Source organism: Cibotium barometz, chromosome 51 (genome assembly GCF_041138505.1).
Source record: "Cibotium barometz isolate CiBa-2024 chromosome 51, ASM4113850v1, whole genome shotgun sequence".
Classification (NCBI taxonomy): domain Eukaryota; kingdom Viridiplantae; phylum Streptophyta; class Polypodiopsida; order Cyatheales; family Cibotiaceae; genus Cibotium; species Cibotium barometz.
In genome coordinates, this window is record NC_141096.1 from 2,966,503 (window position 1) to 2,987,284 (window position 20,782).

At 44.8% G+C, this 20,782-nt stretch overlaps 1 protein-coding gene across 2 annotated transcripts in view; it reads left to right on the forward strand.

Annotated features, from left to right (window-relative positions):
* Window positions 1–1,161: 1,161 nt before the first annotated feature.
* The window catches only part of LOC147609218 (shaggy-related protein kinase epsilon-like), a 65,908-nt gene continuing 46,287 nt past the window's right edge, over window positions 1,162–20,782 (forward strand). The window contains exons 1-4 of one of the 2 annotated variants that reach the window (XM_086787932.1): window positions 1,162–1,303; window positions 1,446–1,525; window positions 1,644–1,782; window positions 1,875–1,967. In XM_086787932.1, the coding sequence (XP_086644058.1) occupies window positions 1,699–1,782; window positions 1,875–1,967 (177 nt within the window). In that variant the 5' untranslated portion in view covers window positions 1,162–1,303; window positions 1,446–1,525; window positions 1,644–1,698. The remainder of the gene's footprint in view (window positions 1,304–1,445; window positions 1,526–1,643; window positions 1,783–1,874; window positions 1,968–20,782) is intronic. The other variant, XM_086787933.1, reaches the window with a different exon arrangement.

Consider the following 20,782-nt stretch of genomic DNA (forward strand, 5'->3'; position numbering starts at 1 on the left):
AAATAAATGTTACAGTTGAGGATTAGCTTAGGTTGTGCCATCTTTGCATATACAAGGCTTTCTCATGTTTGAAAATGGCTCTTACTTTTCCTTATCGACATTTCTTATTTTATCCTTGCAAGGGGTGCATTATTGTAAAGCTCAAAATCTACAAAGAAAGCCAAACTTAAGGTAAATTTTTGGCAGAACAAGGTTATTAACATCTACATGAAGAGTTCTAATGGTTTGCATTGTGCTTTTGCACCCATCATGGGCAAACCTTGTTGTAACATCCATAACCCAATTAAGCGGGAAAGAAATGCTCAAATCAATAATTTGACTAGGCTTAATTCCCCTCTTAGTACATAATACAAATTTACTCTTTCATTTAAATTTGGGGCTTGATTGTTCTTGTATGCATATCTCGATGTACTCTTGCAATGGTGCAGCATTGGAGTAATTCCTATGGTAGACCTTTAAGGTAATTATTTAGAGAATACTAAAAACATGGGCAGTTAGAAGTCTTATGGAGCTTCACACACAAATGTGTTTGATACCAAGGTGTGCCCAACATTACCTCAAATTGTTTTGGTGTAACATGTAAAATTGAGCAAAAGCAATTTGGAAGGGTTGAAAGTTTGGAGGTGTGCTATTCTCACAAAAGAAGGTCTTTATGCCTCCTCAAGTTTTGCAAATAGTGATTCTCTTCCTTAATCAAGGGCGAGCCTTGCTTATTCTTGTTAACCAAGTCTAGAGCTCATACAATCATTCCAGTGTGCACTCTTTCCTTACAACAAATGAGATGGTTGGCATGCCCAGGCAAAGAGTATGAAACCTTCGAAGTGTAGATTTAAGACATACATGCCGGAGAAACAAAAAACCAACATTCTTATGAAATGAAAGTAAGAATGTATAGACTTCAAAAACCCTAACAACTGGGCCATGCGCTGTTCAAACCCCGGACTTCAAAAACCCTAACAACTGGGCTATGCGTTGTTCAAACCGAGGCGGCCGCTTGAGATGGTGCCTTGTAAAGATGGGGTGTGAGAGTTGTAATTTCTAATTGGCCAGACTTGAAGAAAAAGGAAATAAGAATGTAGGATTGAAAAGTGGTGCCGTTGGGCCATGTGACCCACTTATGTGTGAGAGAGACCGGCTACACTTTTGCCTGCTATGGTGTGTGCATACACATTATTCTTAAAGGGACTGACGTTCTGTGCCGCCGCCGCCTCCTCCTCCTCCTCCTCCTCCTCCTCCTCCTCTTTGTTCTTCTTCTTGCTGTTGAGACAATCACACTCCCCGCCCCCAATTGTGATCTTCCCAGGTAATTTTTCGTCCAATTCGGAGGAGTGGGGGTGGTGGGTGAACCCCCCACAACCACCCCCCTCCGCCCCCCCCCTTCTTGTAGCAAAGAAGGAAATTCTCTTCTATCAAACTGTTTGATCTCACCTTCCTTGTTTGTGTAGCTCTTCTCAAGAAAATATCAATCGCCCAAGTGTTTAGCTCCTCTCTTTGTTGCACCGAGCTCACACGAGGGCGATCTTCAGTGGGTGCTTTTTGCTTTTTTGTTGTTTGCCCCAGTTCCATTGGAAAGTCTTAATCAATTCTTATTGCATAATCTCTTCTGTATCATCTGAAACGGTCTTAAACACCATGCTTTGCAGAAAGCTAATCTGTTCCTCATACCAGCTTTATCTGAGCCATCCTTTAGACTAAGCAATGGCATCTGGAGACCAACTTTCCAAAGAGATGCATGATATGAAGTTGCAGGATGACAAAGGAGACGCTCATGGTGATGATAAGGTCTTCTATCACATATTCATACCTTGCATAACTCATTCTGTGCGTCTTTCATTTCGTCTCTTACAAGGATTTTTTTTTTTGCATGTGTTCAGGAATCAGAAGCGACTGTCATTGAAGGCAATGGGACAGAAACGGGCCACATAATTGTCACAACTATTGCAGGCTCACATGGACACCCAAAGCAGGTAAATCTACACAAGTGCAGATGGCTCATTTAGTGGAGGAAAGTGTGTTTTAAGTTTGTTGTTGAGGACTTTGACTATGTTACCACTCCTCCCGAAACAAAATGCCTTGGGCCCTGATTCTCTCTTGTCAGAGCAACAGAGACTTCCTTGTAGAAGAGATGGGGGTAGGGGAAATGCATCAACATGATACCAATGGAAGAACAAGCTCTTGTCTGAGATGTGGAGAAAGGTTGCCTTGTGTTTCTAAGCAGCCCTGAAGTCTCCTTACATGTGTTCCTGTGCCTGCGGTGGGAGTCAGGGAGATTGATCCTAATTGCACTGGGCTTTGCAGGGGGAGTAAGCTGGCCCTCTATGATATATGTGCATATGATAAGTATTGATGCTGCAAACCATCTCATAATTAGAATCATGCTGACATTTAGATTGCCAAACTGTACCCTGGAACTAGTGCTGGCATCCAGTAGGAAGAGAAGTGAACAACCGCTGACATTGTCTCCATGACCAAGGCAATGGGGTCATAAATAAGGTGCTACAAGAGTTCCATTCATGGAGAATGGCAGGGCATCCACTTGGCAGCCTGGTGATTCCATGGACAATGTCGCAAGGATGGCCCTCGGGCTTGCAGCAGTAGCAATGCTTTACATGCGCAGAATGGTTAGTCAGCAACTAAACACTTAAAATTGACAAAGGCTCACTTACATAAGCGACACTAGGGCTAAGTCCCAATGTTGCCCCCCTCCTCCACGCTTGCTGAGTATTTACCTCACCATTACAAGAATACAAATGTACAAAGCTTGGTGCCTCAGGCTGGGAGCAGAGGAACAAACTGAAGTTTTTCTCCTTCAAATTGGAATTAAGAAGAAGGTATTGAGGATTTACTGGGTTTTGGGGCTGATCTTGGAGGTCTTTTGGCTGTCGAATTTTGCTCAATGAAGGGCTGAAGGCTGAATGAGACATGAATGCTCAGACGAGGGTCTGAGGCTCCTTTTATAGGAAGTTCTCTCATCTGCTTCATCCATACAGCTGGTTGACTTGTTGGCCTGCTGTAGGTGACCCCCTAATTGGTTTTGGCCCCTGGTTGGGGCTGCCGTATGGCTGCCAAGGCTTCCCAACTCCCAAACCTGCACATCGTTTTCCAGGCCAAAATCTGCCTGTGACACAGTTCACCTTTGGTGCCATGTGGCAGCCACATGGCAGGCGGGTAGGAAAGAGGGCAAAGAGTGTCATGTGCACACACGTGACTTTGTCTGTTTGGTGCTTATGACCTGGGCGACTGGTGGGCTGAATTTGGGGTCTTCTTCTTTACCTGCCATAACCTAAATCTAACCTAGATTTTCTGCCTAATCAGGGATTAACTAGGAGACCAGCCATGTCCACAGGTGTGCACACGTGACAAAGAGGGCAGTGGGGCAGCAGTTGGACAGATGTGCGTCTGGTTGGACAGGCCCTGGGCAGCCCCACACGCATGAGCACATAATGTTTTATTGCTCGTGGATAGTTATAACAGGCCGACAGTGATTAGGGTGGCCGACCAGCACAAATGTATCATATATATACATGGGCAGAAAATTTGATCCATTGGTTGCTGGGCGTCCAAGGCCCCTCGCCGGGTGAGAAGCTGCGGAGAGATATAGCTAATCAAGAAATCCTTTGACCGGTTGGAGACCGCACACAATCAACTTGCCCAAGAGGGCTCTGCTTTGATTGGTTCCTCTCCATCCTCAACTGCAAGACGACACCGGCTTCTTCGAGTTCAGGGAACCCTTTTCCAAAGAGGGTGACCTTTAGAGAGTATGATGGTGTGAGGCTGAGAAAGAAAACAAAAAAACATGTAGATATGTATAGAGCCTTGGCATTTTTGTGCCAAGCAATGATAGTTGGCTTGTGTCTAGAATAGGTGTTATGGCATGTTTGTTTTACAATGTAGGGAGCATAGTAGCAACGAAACCCGTTTCAAATCATATGAAACCAATTGAAACTTTTAAGAAACGTTTCAGAATATGAAACTCGTTTTTTATTCACCTAAAATTTTTAAGGCCCAAAAACCTTACATGCCAGTTTCATACATACGCATTTCCGAAGTGCATTTTTTCTTGTTGCTTGCTACTTGACTCGCACATGCACGTCCTTTCTTGCCTGCCGATGACTGGCCAACTATCTTGAGAAGGACGCTTCAGCCTTGGCCATGGCCTAAATACATATTTTCATGTATATTATGAACATATATTTTTTGCATTTTTTGTATGAAACTTTTTTTTGACGTTTCTTTTTTGCTTGGTAGTGACTAATTGACCATCTCAGCAAGGACGCTTGAGCCTTGGTCATGGCCTAAATACATATTTTCATGTATATTCTATATTGTAAAATATATATATTTTTGCATTTTTTGTATGAAACTTTTTCTGGACGTTTCAAAAAAATATGAAACTTCTGAAACCTTTTTGAAACCCGTTTCAAATCAGGCGTTTTTGAAACTCCTGGTAACTATGGTAGGGGGGTGTGTGCTTTGATTTGCATCATTACATTTTGTATATTCATATCATGGTGTTTGATGCTTTGTGTGTGTGAGTGTCACAGCTCAAGAAATGATGATGTGTTTTGCCAAGAGCTCTCCATGTGCTTTGAGCTCAGTGGTATTGGCAATTTGGCACCTTGGTAACACTACTTAGAGATAGCAAACTCTAGAAATGGTTGCCCGTGAAGATTGGGTGCAATGGCTCAACGCCTTGGAAACTTGTCAATACGGAGGCTTTTTTGATTTTGACTGATGTGATGAGGAGTTGGAGATGGCCGAGCATAGGTAGCATGAAGGTATGGTCAAATTGTTATAGGCTAGTGGTGGCATAGGAACAAGTGGCTAGTAGTGGTAGTGGGGAGGCCCTCTTAACATGTGAGTAGGCGCATGATATGAAACATCAAAAATTTTAAAACTAAGGTTTTAAAACCTTAGTGGCCCATGGAATAAGGAAGGTGGAGCATCCAACGGCTGACGTGGAAATCAGTATAGCATGGCGTATCAAGGTTGATGTGAGCAGGGAAATAGTCATAGAGGAGTTTCTCGATTGCTGAAAGGAGGCGAAGAGGCAACATTTAGTAAGCACGTGGATACATCTTGAGGATGAGCCAGTCGCCTATTGAGGGTTGGATCAGAACAGCATGGCGTGGGTGTGAGGAAGCTGGGGCAGCCAACGATATAAATAGCAAGAGATGAACGAGTCGCAGCAGAAAGATCTCGATTGTGGGAAGGAGGCGAGAAGATGTTATTTTTAGCAATCACATGGGCTGAACGTCAGCAGCGAACCTGTCGTAGCAGAAGGGACTTGAGTTGGATCACCATTTAAGGACATGAAGGGTGAAGCTTTGAAGAGCTTTTTGCCATAAATTAGAAGGAGATGTTGCTGGTTTCACTCCAAAGTGATGAGTGTGAGTGTAGTATTAGTATAGTTTGACATTGTTTCATGCTGCTCACACCATAGTCACATGGGATGCGAAATGGGGACGGGGACGGAAAAGATTGAGAATGGCCATTCCCTGTGACTATAGAGTGACATGGGATGGGAATGGGAACGGGAAGATGCTGCCATCCCCAACATTCCCGAGTCTAAAAATGCCCATTCCCTGTGACTGGCTCACACCGAAGAGTGAAGCGAAGAGGCTCTGATGCTGTCATAGTGAAGGTGGTGGCTTTTTAGAGTACTATCGCTGATGATCAATGGGTGAAGGTCGGGATGCTGTTGGAGAGAGGGCAAAAGGCTAAGATAAAGACCTCTTTGTGAGGATAATGAAGATGATGAACACCATGGAAACCTGAGGAGTTCGTGAAGCTCTGATCAACCTCAACTTGTCAAGGAGCTATCTTAATTCTAGCTAGCAATATTCTTGTTTGGTGATGTTTTTGTGAGCTGAGTACTATCATTCTCATATTTACTAGTATAAGGGTTAGCACTAGCAAGAATTTATGGTGCTATTTTGGCTTGCTCATTCATAGCCGGTGGAGCTTGTGTTTGTGGAAGAAGCTTGTTTCCTGAGCTTGAATCTAGCTGTTTGTGTGATGTGTTGTGTGGTGTTGTGAGAGTGCATTCTCTGTGTAACCACTTCTAACCATTGTATTGAGCGTAGTATGGGTTAGCAAAGCCAAAGCCAATTCAAGGAGTGAATGGTTTGGCAATTATTAGAGTTCATGGTGAAGGTGAATGTGTGGGTTTTTAAGAGATTGTGTTATAAATGTGTTCTTAATGTGGAAGTGAAGGGACAAGGGCAAGTTTGCACTTAAGTTGGAGTCACATCCTACTGAATTTTCTCAACTTGTAACCAATAAAGTCTTATATGTTGTATGGGTGTGTGGGGGTGATCAAAATATTGGCATCATGATTTTGTCCCTTGTATTAGAACCATGGATACAATATATCTCAACTGTGGGTTTTCCACTTGTAACATGCAGCGGAAGTATTCGTATTGGAGGATCCTGTCACAAAAATGCTCACATTGTCTTATGTATACTGAGTTTCGCGAGTTTAGCAATCCACTTTAAGACTTTAAACTTTAAGGAGAGACGAGAGAGAGAGATGAGAACTATACACCGGATGGGGTCTTGAATTACCCATTGAAGGGCTCCTGTCCCGTTACCGAGATAGTATTTGCTTTATTATCTTTAAAGAGACTCACAGTGTGACTGACGATAAGCCAAACGCAAGACCTCTGACGACCAAGTGTTGGGCTGAACTGTACATTGTTGTAGAAGCACCAAAGATGTCCAATCTCGAGTCTATGCACTCTTCCCAATGGAATGAGAAGGGGATACAAAGCTGAGGCTGAGAGAGGGGCTGTTTGGGACTGTTCTAGACTGAGTATGAATGCTGTAAATGCTTATGAATGTTGCGTTTTACCTTCACCAAGTGGTTGGAGCAAAACGATGAGTAGATGAATGCTGAAAACTGTATGGATGCAGAAAACGCTAGATGAAATGTTGGCTGAATGCTGAACTGATGTGTTTTGCTGATGAAGAAGTGTTGAATGCTCATGCATTTGAGGCGCCTAGGCCTGTAGGAGATAAACGCCGAGGGCTGGTGGCTGAAACTGCAATCGCTTTGCTCCTTGTATTGAAGATGCCAAGCGCTTGATTGCTCTTATTCTGAATATGATTGAATGAATAAATGAATATGCTAGGGCTCTATTTATATGGACACAATGAGCTAGTCGGTTGGCTATAGAGCTGGCCGACTGCTCATGTCCACATTAAATGCATAAATGATGTGTAAAATGCTGAAAATTATGCGAAAAATACCAGAAAAATCCTAGTAAATATCCTGATAAATACTAGATGATATCTGGGGTGTTTGCCATGGTCTAGATGCAATGGATGAATGATGTGCGATATGCAGAGTGCTTTCTAATGCAAACCCTAAGGTTTCTACCGACTGTATATGCATGAATGCGTCTCCTTAAGTGGGTTAAGGGACTTAGACTGACTGACTTGCTATGGCTCAGAATGACCTACGTTGCTCGTGCCTGACTTATCCTAGACTGAGGATTACAATGGGGTCACGACGTACGACAAATATCATCCTGAATGGTACTAAGATTGTTACAATGTTGCACTGATGATGATGAGCCTTTAGAAGATGCATTACCTTTCCCTGGCTGTGCAGTGGATTGCTGCTGCTGGGGTTTGGTACTTGACTGGGATGACTGCTTGGGCTTGCCTCCGTTCATCTTTATTTCTTCATTCTGAGTGAGAGTTAGAGCCCGGTCATATGTATTGGGTTCAAAGTTACGAACTGTGAACCGAATGTTAGGATCCAATCTACGAATGAATTGCTCCATCTTGGCATGCACAGATAGTCCTAACTGTTGTGCTAAAGTAATAACCTTGCCGGAAAATTGCAGCATTGGGGATCTGTTCTGTTTGAGTCCATAGAACTCATCTGCCAGACCAGTCATGTACCGGGGCGGGAGGAATCTGGTCTTCAGGTCATGGACAAACGTGTCCCAGCAAAAAGCTGTGACACCTATGGTCTGGTCTATATAAAGATTAGACCAATGCTGCCACTAAGTGACTGCCTCACCAGTGAGATGGGGAGCCGCTACATGGACTCTATCTTGAGGATCTGTGATCCTAGCTAATGGAAAGTGAGTAGTAAATTGATGAATAAACTGATTAACTGCTAAATGATCACACTTACCATCATACTTACTGAAATTTGGTTGACTGCGAATGACGGTAGTTGATGTTGTGGACTGCTGGCTGGTGGCACCTGAGGCGGGGGACGCTGAAGAGAGGTGCTGGTATCTAAGATGAATGGCCTCCTTTTCCCTTTGGTGCTCGAGTAACATACGTTCTCGATCGAGCTCTCGTTGGTGCTCCCGAGCGGCGAGTTCAGCCTAATGCCGGTCTTCGTCGATTCTGCGTTGGGCTTCCTCATAGTCCCGTCTTTTTGCTTTTTCTTGTTGTTTTCTCGCGTCTGCTTTTGCTTTTTCTTCTCTCCTTCGGGCCTTGTGTTCTCTTCTTTGTTGTTCCATCTGAAAGAAGAGGGAGATGTAGTCGGGGGCTGCTGGAGGCGGAGGAGGACGTGCTGCTGTTGCCTCCAAGAGTTGGAGATGCTCCATAAGCAGCTGGTTTTGAGCTCTAAAAAGAGCTATGGTGTCTGCTGTAGTCAGAAGAGCAAGGTCTCCTTCGAGAGAGACTTCTTCCGGCTAATGGGTATTCTCCTCTGTAGACATGATGCTGAAGTCGGTGGTCGTGCCGGAACGCAATCGGACCATCCAAGGATGCCCTCACGCTAGGATACGGTGCGTGTGGACAAGGTGAATCTGATACCAATGTAACATGCAGCGGAAGTATTCGTATTGGAGGATCCTATCACACAAATGCTCACACCGTCTTTTGTATCCTGAGTTTCACGAGTTTAGCAATCCACTTTAAGACTTCAAACTTTAAGGAGATATGAGAGAGAGAGATGAGAACTGTACACCGTATGGGGTCCCGAATTACCCACTGAAGGGCCCCCTATCCCGTTATCGAGATAGTATTTGCTTTATTATCTTTAAAGAGACTGACAATAAGCCAAACGTAAGACCTTTGTGACGACCAAGTGTTGGGTTGAACTATACACTGTTGTAGAAGCACCAAAGATGTCTAATCTCGAGCCTATGCACTCTTCCCAATGGAATGAGAAGGGGATGCAAAGCTGAGGCTGAGAGAGGGGCTGTTTGGGACTGTTCTAGACTGAGTATGAATGCTATAAATGCTTATGAATGCTGCGTTTTACCTTCACCAAGTGGCTGGAGCAAAATGACGAGTAGATGAATGCTGAAAACTGTATGGATGCAGAAAGCGCTAGATGAACTGTTGGCTGAATGCTGAACTGATGCGTTTTGTTGATGAAGAAGTGCTGAATGCTCATGCGTTTGAGGCGCCTAGGGCTGTAGGAGATAAACGCTGAGGGCTGGTGGCTGAAACTGCAATTGCTTTGCTCCTTGTGGTGAAGATGCCAAGCGCTTGATTGCTCTTATGCTCAATATGATTGAATGAATGAATGAATATGCTAGGGCTCTATTTATATGGACACAATGAGCCAGTCGGCTGGCTACAGAGCTGGCCGACTGCTCATGTCCACATTAAATCCATAAATGATGTGTAAAATGCTGAAAATGATGGGAAAAATACCAAAAAAATCCTAGTAAATATCCTGATAAATACTAGATGACATTTTCAACTTGGAGGTGAGAGAATAGTTGAAGGTAGCAAGCAGAAGCAGAGGAGAGACTTGGAGCAGTCAGCAATGATCCAACACTTGAGCAAAAATGATGAATAAATTATATGGCCAAAAGCTTGTTCTTATATACATCATGAAAGGGCTGGTCGGCCAGCATAAAAACCCATGACTGAGGACAAAGTCCACGACTAAGAAAAAAACACCTAATAAAAGGTGGGAAAAATACCCTCACTGGCCGGTCTATTAGATGGATGTCAAGTTGGCCTTTCTCAACGGTGACTTTCTCAATGGAATGATCATCTCTAGCTCCGTTTGATCCATTTTATCTCCCCTTTTATTCAGCATATTTATCTGATATTTTTGGGTATTTTTCTCGCCTTTTATCAGGCGTTTTTTCTAGTCGTGGACTTTGTCCTCAGTCGTGGCTTTTTATGCTGGGCGACCAACCCCTTCATGATGTATATAAGAACAAGCTTTTTGCCATTTAATTCATTCATAATTTTTGCTCAAGTGTTGGATCATTGCTGGCTGCTCCAAGTCTCTCTGCTGCTTCCGCTTGCTACCTTCAACTATTACGAGAGCATAATACTTAAAGGCAACAAGCAAAAACTGAGGAGAGACTAGGAGCAACCAGCAATGATCCAATACTTTAGCAAAAATGATGGATGAATTAAATGGCAAAAAGCTTGCTCTTATATACATCATGAAGGGGCTGGTCGGCTAGCATAAAAACCCACAACTGAGGACAAAGTCCACGACTAGGAAAAAAACACCTAATAAGAGGTGGGAAAAATACCCAAAATATCATATAAATATGTTGAGTAAAAGGGCATAAAAGGGATGAAACGGGGTTGGAGATGATCTTATTCCAACACCTCCTCCTCTCAGCTATTGCACAGTGGTCCGACTACCATACGAGTAAGGAGCTGATCAATAGTATCTCGAGGAAGAGGTTTGGTGAAGAGATCAACTAGGTTGTCTTGAGAGGGACAATACTCCAGAGAAATGATGCCATCAGTGACAAGCTCATGAACAAAGTGAAAATGAACCTCAATGTGCTTGGTCCTGCCATGAAAAGATGAAGTACGTGCCAATGCCAAGGCACTCTGGCTGTCTATAAGAATGCAAATGGGAGAGTCCGAAAGAAAGCTTACTCAGCATCTGCATCAACCATAATAGGTTGCAACAAGTATCCAAATAAGCATGGTACTCAGCCTTAGTGGAAGAAAGAGAAATTGTAGTTTGCTTCTTGGATCTCCAAGAAATGAGGCCGGAACCTAAAGTGAAGCAGTAATCAGAAGTGGAACGCATGGTATCTTGATCACCTGCCCAATTAGCGTCAGAGCATCCAACAAGTTCAGTACCTCCTGTGAAAGGGAGACCATAGTCCAAGGTACCATATAAGTATCAAAGAACCCTGAGAGCAGCCTGCCAATGAGAGTGTCAAGGAATGGAAGAGAATTGACTGAGATTACTGACATTGTATGAAATATTGGGCATGGTATAAGTCTAGTGAATAAGAGAATCGACAAGCCTTTGGTAATGCGTATTGTCCTCAAATATGGGGGTACAATCTTCTCGGGAAAGCTTGGAGTTAGGATCCATTGGACAGGAAAGAGGACAACACTGTCGTCCCAAATGTCTCGAGGAGCTGCTGTAGATATCGGTAGTAGCTAAGGAAAACTCTATCAGGATTGTGATAGACCTCCATACCAAGAAAGTAGTGGAGAAGTCCTAAATCAATCATCTCAAAAGTGAGCTAAATCTTGCCGGAGCTGTTCAATCTTGGCAAGATGAGAGCCAGTGATCAACAAATCATCAACATATAAGACGATCAAACATATCAAAGCGTCCTGAGCAAAGACATAGAGATTGTTGTCTGCAAAGCATCTCTGAAAGCCAAGGGAAAGAAAGAATGCATCAATCTTATCATACCACGCTTTGGGTGCTTGTTTTAAACCATAAAAGGCTTTGTGTAATCTGTATACCTTACCCTCGGAGATCGGGAATCATTGGACGAGGGCTCAACAAAGTGAACATCGCAGGAAATCACTAAGGACTTTGTCTTCGGATCCCATAATTTGTAAACTTTGGATTGAGAGCTATAACCAAGGAATTTGCACTTCTTGGATTTGGGATCAAATTTGGATGTGGTAGAATCAAGGATATGAGCATAGGCATCACAGTTGAAAACCCTAAGATGTGAAACTAAAGATTTTTGTCATGTAAAAGCCTCCTTTGGTGTCATATTAGCAACCACCTTTGTGGGAGAACGGTTGACAATTTGGACAATGAAAGAGAAAGCACATGCGGAAGCATAAAAAGTAAACATATGAGAGAGTGCAAAGGAGATAGAGAGAGTTGGACAAGATCACCTTTTATAACAGCAGTAAAGCTTTACAATGGCAATGGCCAGCAACTGAATGTTGAACTATGTGCAAGTGGATTGGATGAAGAAGTGAATAAAGGGAAACTCCTTATATAGTGCCTCAGTGAGCTGGCCGACTGCTCACAGGACAAAATAGGAGAAATACAATAAAATGACCAGATAAATGGTAAAAGCCCTAGAACACTGAGATGCACAATTCTAACACTCCCTCTGCAGCTCATAGTGTGCAAGAGTCAGAAGAAGATAAGTCGATGAAGATGCAACCATGGACCCTCTAGCACCGCGAACACTGGAATCACCTTGGAGAGAGTACCCACCAACCTGTTTCCTCGCAACGAGATGCCACCACGAACAACAAGGAACTTTGCTTGGCCACGAATTCCCACACAAGTGTGCAATGAACTCCAAAATAGATGATGAGCTGCAGGACACACCGTGCCCATAATCCCTAACAGTGGACGGAACACATCACGTCCCAAAAGCCTCAAACAATGAACTTGGAACAGATCCAGTTCATAATCTTTGCTGTACCAAAGATAACCATGTCCTGCTAGATGTCTAATGCTTGGAACTCCGAATCACGGTCCCCATGCACGAGTAAGTGGAGCTGTAATCAGCCCCCTCTCCCGCTCACAAGCCTCTTCTGGCTGGAAGCACATGGGGGGAAACTACATGTGTACTAGAGAAGCACACCATGTGGGGTCTCTTGAGCCGGAAGCGCCTTGGGTACCCTAGAAGTGGTACTAGAATCTGTATCACTATCCTGTGTCGTGTCTTTGCCTTTTCTTGAGATGAAGCCTTGCCCTTGGTCTTGTCCTTCTTCTTGGACAAACAATCCTTGGACAGATGTCCTCTTTTCTCGCAAGAGAAACGACTCCGACCTTTCTTCTGAACTGAGGAAAGTGCCTGGTCAGAACTGTTGACTGACGCCTTCAACTTACCCTGTGAGATGAGAACGGACTCCTCCAAAAGTAGGGAGCTAAGATCATCAAAATCCAACTGAGTGGAAGTGACCTGGCACCGCAAAGATCGAGAAATAACATCACAGTCCGGAGGAAGCTTGGTGAGGATAAGAGCAGTCAGCTAAGAAGAGGACAAAGCAACACCCATAGCCAGTAACTGGTCATGGATAACCTTGGCCTTCATGAGAAAAGACTGCATGGAATTGCCTTCAGGAAATAACAAACCGTAGAGTTGCCCTTGCAAGGTAACTACCCTCATCGATGAATCTCGTGCGAAGAGATCCTCCAACTTTGACCATACCTCATGAGCACTGGTGAGAGTTTGCACTGCCAGTGAGACCACCTCGGTGATGGTCCTCGCAAGCACAGAATGCCCCTTCGAGTCCCGATTCTCCCAGTCTTGTAATTCCACAGCAAATCCATCCTTCTTATCTCGAGTCCACCGCCTAGAGTTTTGAGGACGCTCGGGCTTCCTTTCAGTGCCCTGAACAATGTCCCACAAACCCTTGTGGATGAACCAGACCCGCATCTGAAGCTTCCAATGAGCGTAGTTGGGTCCTTTCAACTCGTCATCTTTGTTCATACAGGGGGAGCCCTATCACATCAGCAAAGAACAAATCTCAGCTCTCAAACACTTCTCTCAAGTGCTTTCCAATGAAGTGAGGCACCAGGAACAATCAGCCCCCTCTCAAACCGTAGAGAGAAAGAGGCAGGACAGCAGCAAAACAGTCCAAGATCCACTGGGAACCTCCTACTGGAAGGGCAAGGACTCGTGGAGGAAGAAGAAAATGTACAGCCACTTGTCTGGCAACTCCACATACAAGAGAACTCACTAAATCTGATGCCGGTGCAGAAAACACAGCCACAACTCCAACGTTTGCCTCTGTAGAAGAAAACGCACCCACCAAAACTGGCCGGATAGCCTCTGTAGGAGAAAACACAGCCAAAACACTTCAAGATCTGCCTCTGAAGACCAAAACACAGCCTGTAGGGCTGGCCGACAGCAACTAGAAGAGGGCTGGACCAGAAATGCAGCAAGGTACTGAAAACGCAGCAGCTGTATGGACTGATCTGCAGACGGAGAAGTGATGGAGGAAAAACGCACAGCAGAAGTGGGCAGATTTGCAGGGTTTGGAGCAGCTTGGACCTAAGCGTATGATACCATGAAGGAGAAAGCACAGGCGGAAGCATAAACAGTAAACATATGAGAGAGTGCAAAGGAGATAGAGAGAGTTGGACAAGATCACCTTTTATAATAGCAGTAGAGCTTTACAATGGCTATGGCTAGCAACCGAATGTTGAACTAGGTGCAAGTGGATTGGATGAAGAAGTGAATAAAGGTGAACTCCTTATATAGTGCCTCAATGAGCTAGCCGACTGCCTCTAGGGCTGGCCGACTGCTCACAGGACAAATACAATAAAATGACCTGATAAATGGTAAAAGCCCCAGAACACTGAGATGCACAATTCTAACAGACAACAGTGGTCATAGCTTCTCCCCAGAAAGAAAGAGGAAGATCGGAAGAAGAAAGCATGGTACGGGCCATCTCCTGAACAATCCTATTTTTCGGTCAACCACACCATTCTGCTGTGGAGTGCCAGATGTGGAGAACTGATGGCTAATACCTTTTTGTGAACAAAAGTTGTGGAAGGCTTTGGAGATGAATTCTCCTTCCTTGTTTGAACGGACTCGTTGAACCCTTTGTGTGGTCGCATTCTCGACCAGAGCCAGCCACTCTTGGAAGCGGGAGAAAGCCTGAGATTTTTCTCCCAAGAGATACACCCAAACTTTCCGTGAGAATTCATCAATAATAAGCATGAAGTATCTGGCACCACCCTGCGTAGTACTCCGCATGGGACCACACAAGTCCATATGGATAAGCTCCAGGATGTGAGAAGCCCGATGAGTAGCCAAGTGAGGAATAGACGCTCTGTGTTGCTTGCTATGCAAACAAGCCACAGAAGTGGAGTGGGAGGGTTTCAGTTGCGAAGACCCTCGACCATCTGTTTGCTGAGAATGTGTGAAAATATACCCAAAACAGGCATTTATTCAGCCCAAAAAGAGCCGACTTCTATGTTGGCTGACTTCTATGCTGGCCACTAAAAATCTCATATAAATATGAGGCCCTTCTCGTGTTCACCACCACCAACCTATGTGGACTGGGCGCATCTGCATTTTTCGTCATATCAGTCTTTCATTGCTTGTGCCCTGGTCGCCTCACATCAGCGTTTCATCGCTTGTGCCCTGGTCGCCTCGCATCAGTGTTTCATTGCTTGTGGACTGGTCGCCTAACTCAACACATCTTCCACGTGGACTTTGGCGCCCTGCAACCAGGTTGCGTTTCTCTTCTGCATTTTCATCACCTGCTGGACTATTCGTGGACTGCGCCTCACTGTGTGCAGCACCACCTCCTGCTGGTCAGAATACGCTGCCTTACTACAGGTTCATCTGCTGCGTCAACTACTGCTGAATTGGCCTCCTAGATCAGCCTCATATCAGTGTTTTCGCAGCCCACTTCAGGTTCGCCTACAGCGCCTACTGCTGCTGGACTTCATCGCCTACATCAGCGTTTACATTGCCTACATCAGGCTGACTTCATCGTCTACATCAGGTTGTCTTCAGCGTTTGCATCAGGCTTATATCAGTGCTTTCATCAGGGTCACTCCAGCTCTGTTAACTGCGTTTTATGGGATAGCAGCTCTCTCTGCTTATTCGGAGTCTCACATAGAGCTCCTGTACTGGACTTCATCTTTTATATTCACATCACCATTGCATACTTTTATGGAATACTGCCTGTCATGTGCACAGTGTGTATCTACCGTGTGCTACATGCACACAAGACTAGCTTCGAGGTTGGGGAAGCTTGGAGCTAGGCAGGCTGATTGGCGAGCTGAGTTAGGGATAGACTAACGGGCGGGCACCCAAGTATGGACGGGCAGGCGTCCAAGTGTGGATGCCCGATGACCGGCCAAGAGCCTATAAAAGGGTGGCCAAGGTTAGTCATTATTCATTTAGAGTCTCGTGTGTCTTTGTGAGAGCTCTATGGTCAGGAGCCTGGATCTAGTGCAGACGTGCACCTGCTTCATGCAGCCGAGGCCGGCAGTAGTCTCGAGGCCCGCGAGGGTAGCTTCGTGGCGGTATGGGACGTCATGAGGTAGAGATTGGTCGGTATGTGCATCTAGTTAGCTCAGCTCGTGGCTCGGTGGGGACAGCCAAGACTTGTGGGCTTGCCCACGGCTGTCAAGGTTGGGAGGTGAGTCAGGCCTGCACCCCCGTCATGTTTGCTTCGTTTGTTTGCAGGTTTCGAGTCTTGTACCAGGAGCGTTCTACGAGGAGATCCTACGGGGATTTGACAGTGGTATCAGAGCAAGCCTCGTGAATGAGCAAGTCGGTCCTCAACTGCTTTTACCATGGCGTCAATTCCTCTATGACCTGCATACGGTGGAGCATGACTTTCAATCATAACCTTGAGTCGTAATTGCCTGGTAACACACAATCTACCATGCATCAACAAAAACCCATCTCTGAGAGTATAATGATCATGCCGCTGACCCTCAGACATCTGATCATACAACCTTCCAAAGTCCTCATCATGGGCATACTGCTCTTTCATCTCATCAAGCTCATGATGATAAGCAAGTGAAATTGCTGAGACCTGTGGCTTGCGTGACAAAGCATCTGCCACAACATTCTTTTTGCCTTCCACATGCACAATCTGGAAGTGGAACATAGACAAAAAGTTGGCCCATCGTATATGCTTCTCAGAAAGTTTAGTTTGCGTGAGGAAATAACGCAAGGTCTGATGATATGTCTGCACAGTGAAATCAGCCCCAAGCAAATAGTGTTTCCATGTAGAAAGAGCATGAATTACAGCCAACATCTCTTTCTCATAAACCTATAAATGCTTCTCGGCATTCTGCAATATTCGACTCTCATAGGCTATCACATGTCCTTCCTGCATGAGAACTGCCCCAATGTTTCCACATGCATCACATTGGACAACAAAAGCCTTTCGGAGATCCGGTAATACCAATACTGGATCCGAAGTAAGCTTTTCTTTAAGCTTTTTAAAGGCTGTAATTTCTTGATCAGCCCATCTAAACGGAGTTGCCTTCTTTGTTAAGGCATGAAGAGGCGAAGCAATCTCAGCAAAATACCGTATGTACCGCCTGTAGTAGGAACACAATCCCAAAAAGCTGCGTACATCATGCACAGTCCTCAAATCTGGCCAGTTAAGAATTGCTTCCACCTTAGAAGGATCCATACGGACTCCATGCGTAGACACAATATGTCCCAAGAAGTGTATCTCTTCCAAGAAGAACTCACTCTTCTTGCCATTAATGACCAGCCTATGCGTCCGGAGTTCTTCAAACACAATGGCCAAATGCTTTCTATGCTCCTCCTCAGTGTGTGAATGCACAATCATATCATCAAAGAATGTGCCCACAAACGCTCTATGAGGCCGGAAAATCCTATCCATCATTCTGTTAAATGTGGCAGGTGCATTTGTCAAACCAAAGGGCATAACCAAGAACTCATATAACCCAAAAGTGGTTCGAAATGCTGTCTTATGCACATCCTCGGGTCTAATACGTATCTGATGATATCCGCTTTTCAAGTCTATCGGACTAAAGACTGTGGAGCCCCGTAAGCGGTCCAAAATGTCATTGATCCTCGGAATAGGGAATCGATTCTTGATGGTATTCTTGTTTAGCGCCCTGTAATCAATACACATGCGCCAAGAACCATCTTTCTTTTGCACTAAGAGTACAGGTGAGCAAAAGGGTGATGAGCTAGGCTGTATCAACCCTTTATTCAACAGCTCCTGTACCTGACTCATAATTTCTTCTTGTTGGGCTACACTAACACGGTACGGCGGTCTATTTGGTGGAGTACTCCCCAGGATTAGATCAATAGCATGATCTTCTGGCCTTTCCGGAGGAAGTTCCCCTGGCAATGACTCGGAAAAACAATCTTGGAACTCACATAAGAAATCAATCCTGTCCTTATCTAACGTAGACAGATTAGATTTAGACTCATCATCTTTTGCATCCTTTACATAAATCAAGTACGTGGAAAGATGCTTTTTCATTACTGATGAAATTGCCGAAGCTGATACAATAGGAACAGATTCCCCTTTTAGCTTTACATCCAAAATATGTTCTTTCCCTCTATGAGTCAAAGTAATCTTCCTATTGTATGTATCCACCACCGCATGTACTCTATGGCACTATGGCATACCCAACAAAACATCACATCCATCAAGTGGCATGATGAAAAACTCCTCGCTGTCCACATAACCCTGCACATGAAGCCTGAGCTTCCCAATAATAGGAGTGACGGGTTCTGCATACCCAGGACAAGCCATATTGGCCTCATACAAAGGCCCCATCTCCTCTGCACGGATCCCCAATCGGCCAGCCAAATCTGGTGGAATAAAGTTGCTCTAGCACCTGTGTCAAAGAGAATCAAGGCATTTTGATCTCTCACTTTGCCCCATGCCCTGCACAACTCAGTCTCTTCACCATCTGGCTGTTCCCCAACAAGATCAGGAACTAACCCTGCAGAAGGTTTTGGTTTCTTAGACTTGGGCTCCCCTTTAGTGTCAGAGTCCTTTTGGGACTTACGCTTGGGACAATTAAAAGACATATGTCCCTCCTCTGTATAGTAAAAACATTTCCGAGCATCCATCACAGCCTGTCTCTCCTCAGGAGTTCTCTTGGGCATTGGTAGTTTCTTATACCACTTCTCTGTAGACCCTTTTGCATCACGCGAAGCATGCCTTGACTTTTCAGATTTCTTGCTTGAGCTTTTACTTCCTTTAAATCCAGATGAGACCCTAGTGAGTAACGCATTTGCTGTCATAGCATTCTCTATCGTTTGTGACATATTTGTTACTCGAGTCTTTATGCAATAGTCACGCACTTCCTTGGGCAACCCACAACAATACTTCTCCACCTGCTCAGACAAAGGCATTGCATGATAAGAAGTAACTGGGAGTAAAGCTTCCCAAAACTTCTTATTATAATCCTCAAGATTTTCACACTTTGATGCATCCAATTTGTGCCATGCTGTCATTACATCCACCTCAAAAGTAGATGTGAGCCATACGGAAGAGAGCACCTACTTAAACTGTACCCAAGTAGATGGTGCTATGCCTTGTAAAAGAAGAGTGGACCACCACTGCAATGCATTGCCCTGAGAAAAGTCGCAGCTTTTCTCACCTTAGAGGATTCCGTGTAATTACCACCAGAAAAAGCAGCATCAAACTACTGTAAGAAGGTAAGTGCCTTTCGCTTATCTTTGGCCCCACTGAATGTGTCAAATTTCACAGCAGCTCCTCCTTCCTTATAATCCTTCGCCTTACCCATAGGTGTTAGATTATCGTAAGGAAGTGGCTTCACAAGGTTGCTACCCCCAGCATTTGTTCTTCCTCTTCATTATAAAAATATTCGTCTTCTGTGTCTGACATGGTGCTGAATTTTTCAGCAATGACTTTCCTTGAGGCAACCACAAGCTCACCCCCTTAAGAAAGTTGATGATGGGTCCCAGCAACGGAACCTTGAAACCGGCCTCTGGTAGAAACCAAAGTGCGGTAGACTAGCAGTCACCCTTCCAATTGTAGTCCAAATAAAATAACAAATCAACAGGAGCTAGAATGCCCCAGAACTGAAAGGAAATCGACACCTGTTGGCCCCAAAGCTTGGTGCCCCTTTCGATATTTCTTTATTCAAATTCAATGAAATGTATAACTGAGTACAACAACGCCAGTCCAGGAAAGTAAACCTGCATGTCCAATCTGGCAGCCCTCAAGACCTCTTAGCACAGAGGATTCACACACAGATCTGTGTCCCACAAAAGCAACACACTGTGCTTCCCTCTAATCAACCAAGACAATTCAACAGGGCAGCCTTGAGCACACATCTGGCTGTTCCATGAACATGGTTTCAACTCAGTTCAAATACACATCCACTGTCCAATCTCTGTTTCCACCCTTCAAACTGCCATACCCCTCCTCTCACAAGGGGCCAGATGACACAACTTTGCAGCAGACATAAGCCAGTGGAAAGAAAGAAAGATTGATATGTTCAGAGCTTACCAATTTTAATGCGTGGTTCTGCACCAGAGGGACTGACCGTACTCGCCTAAACCTGCAGCCGCCTGCTGTCCATACCCTGGTCGCCAGCGCCGCCTGAACCAATCGGTGTGCAGCAGCCTGTACCTGCTGTCGTACAGCAGCCGCCGCCTGCACTAGCTGTACGGAACTGCAGCCACTTGCTCTGTCCGTACAGTTTTCGCCGCGTGTACCTGCTAGACAGGGTTGTCCTTGTCAGCCTGCTCTGTACGACCTGCAACCACCAGCTCTGTACGGCCTGCAGCCACGTGGTCTGTACGGCCAGTTCTGTACGGCTTGTTCTGTACGCAACAAAACCAGCAAAAATACACCCTCTCCAGCTAGCTTTCACGACTCCTCCAAAAGCAAGAGAGAAAGAAAGAAAGAAAGAAAGATTTTATTAACGTCTTCCAAAAGATCGAACTCGGCCTATGAGACAAATCGGAGTACCTGTATGGGGTATCCTCTGTCATCCCAACAAAATGAAAAAGTACTGAACAAAAAAAAGCTGAATCTGGGTGTGTAGGGGATGGAGCTCTACTACTAGGAGAATGCAGAGCTATATGCATGGAGTATACAATCATGATATGCAACCTAGCTAGCTCCATCCTGTACCATACTGGGGGTATAAAAT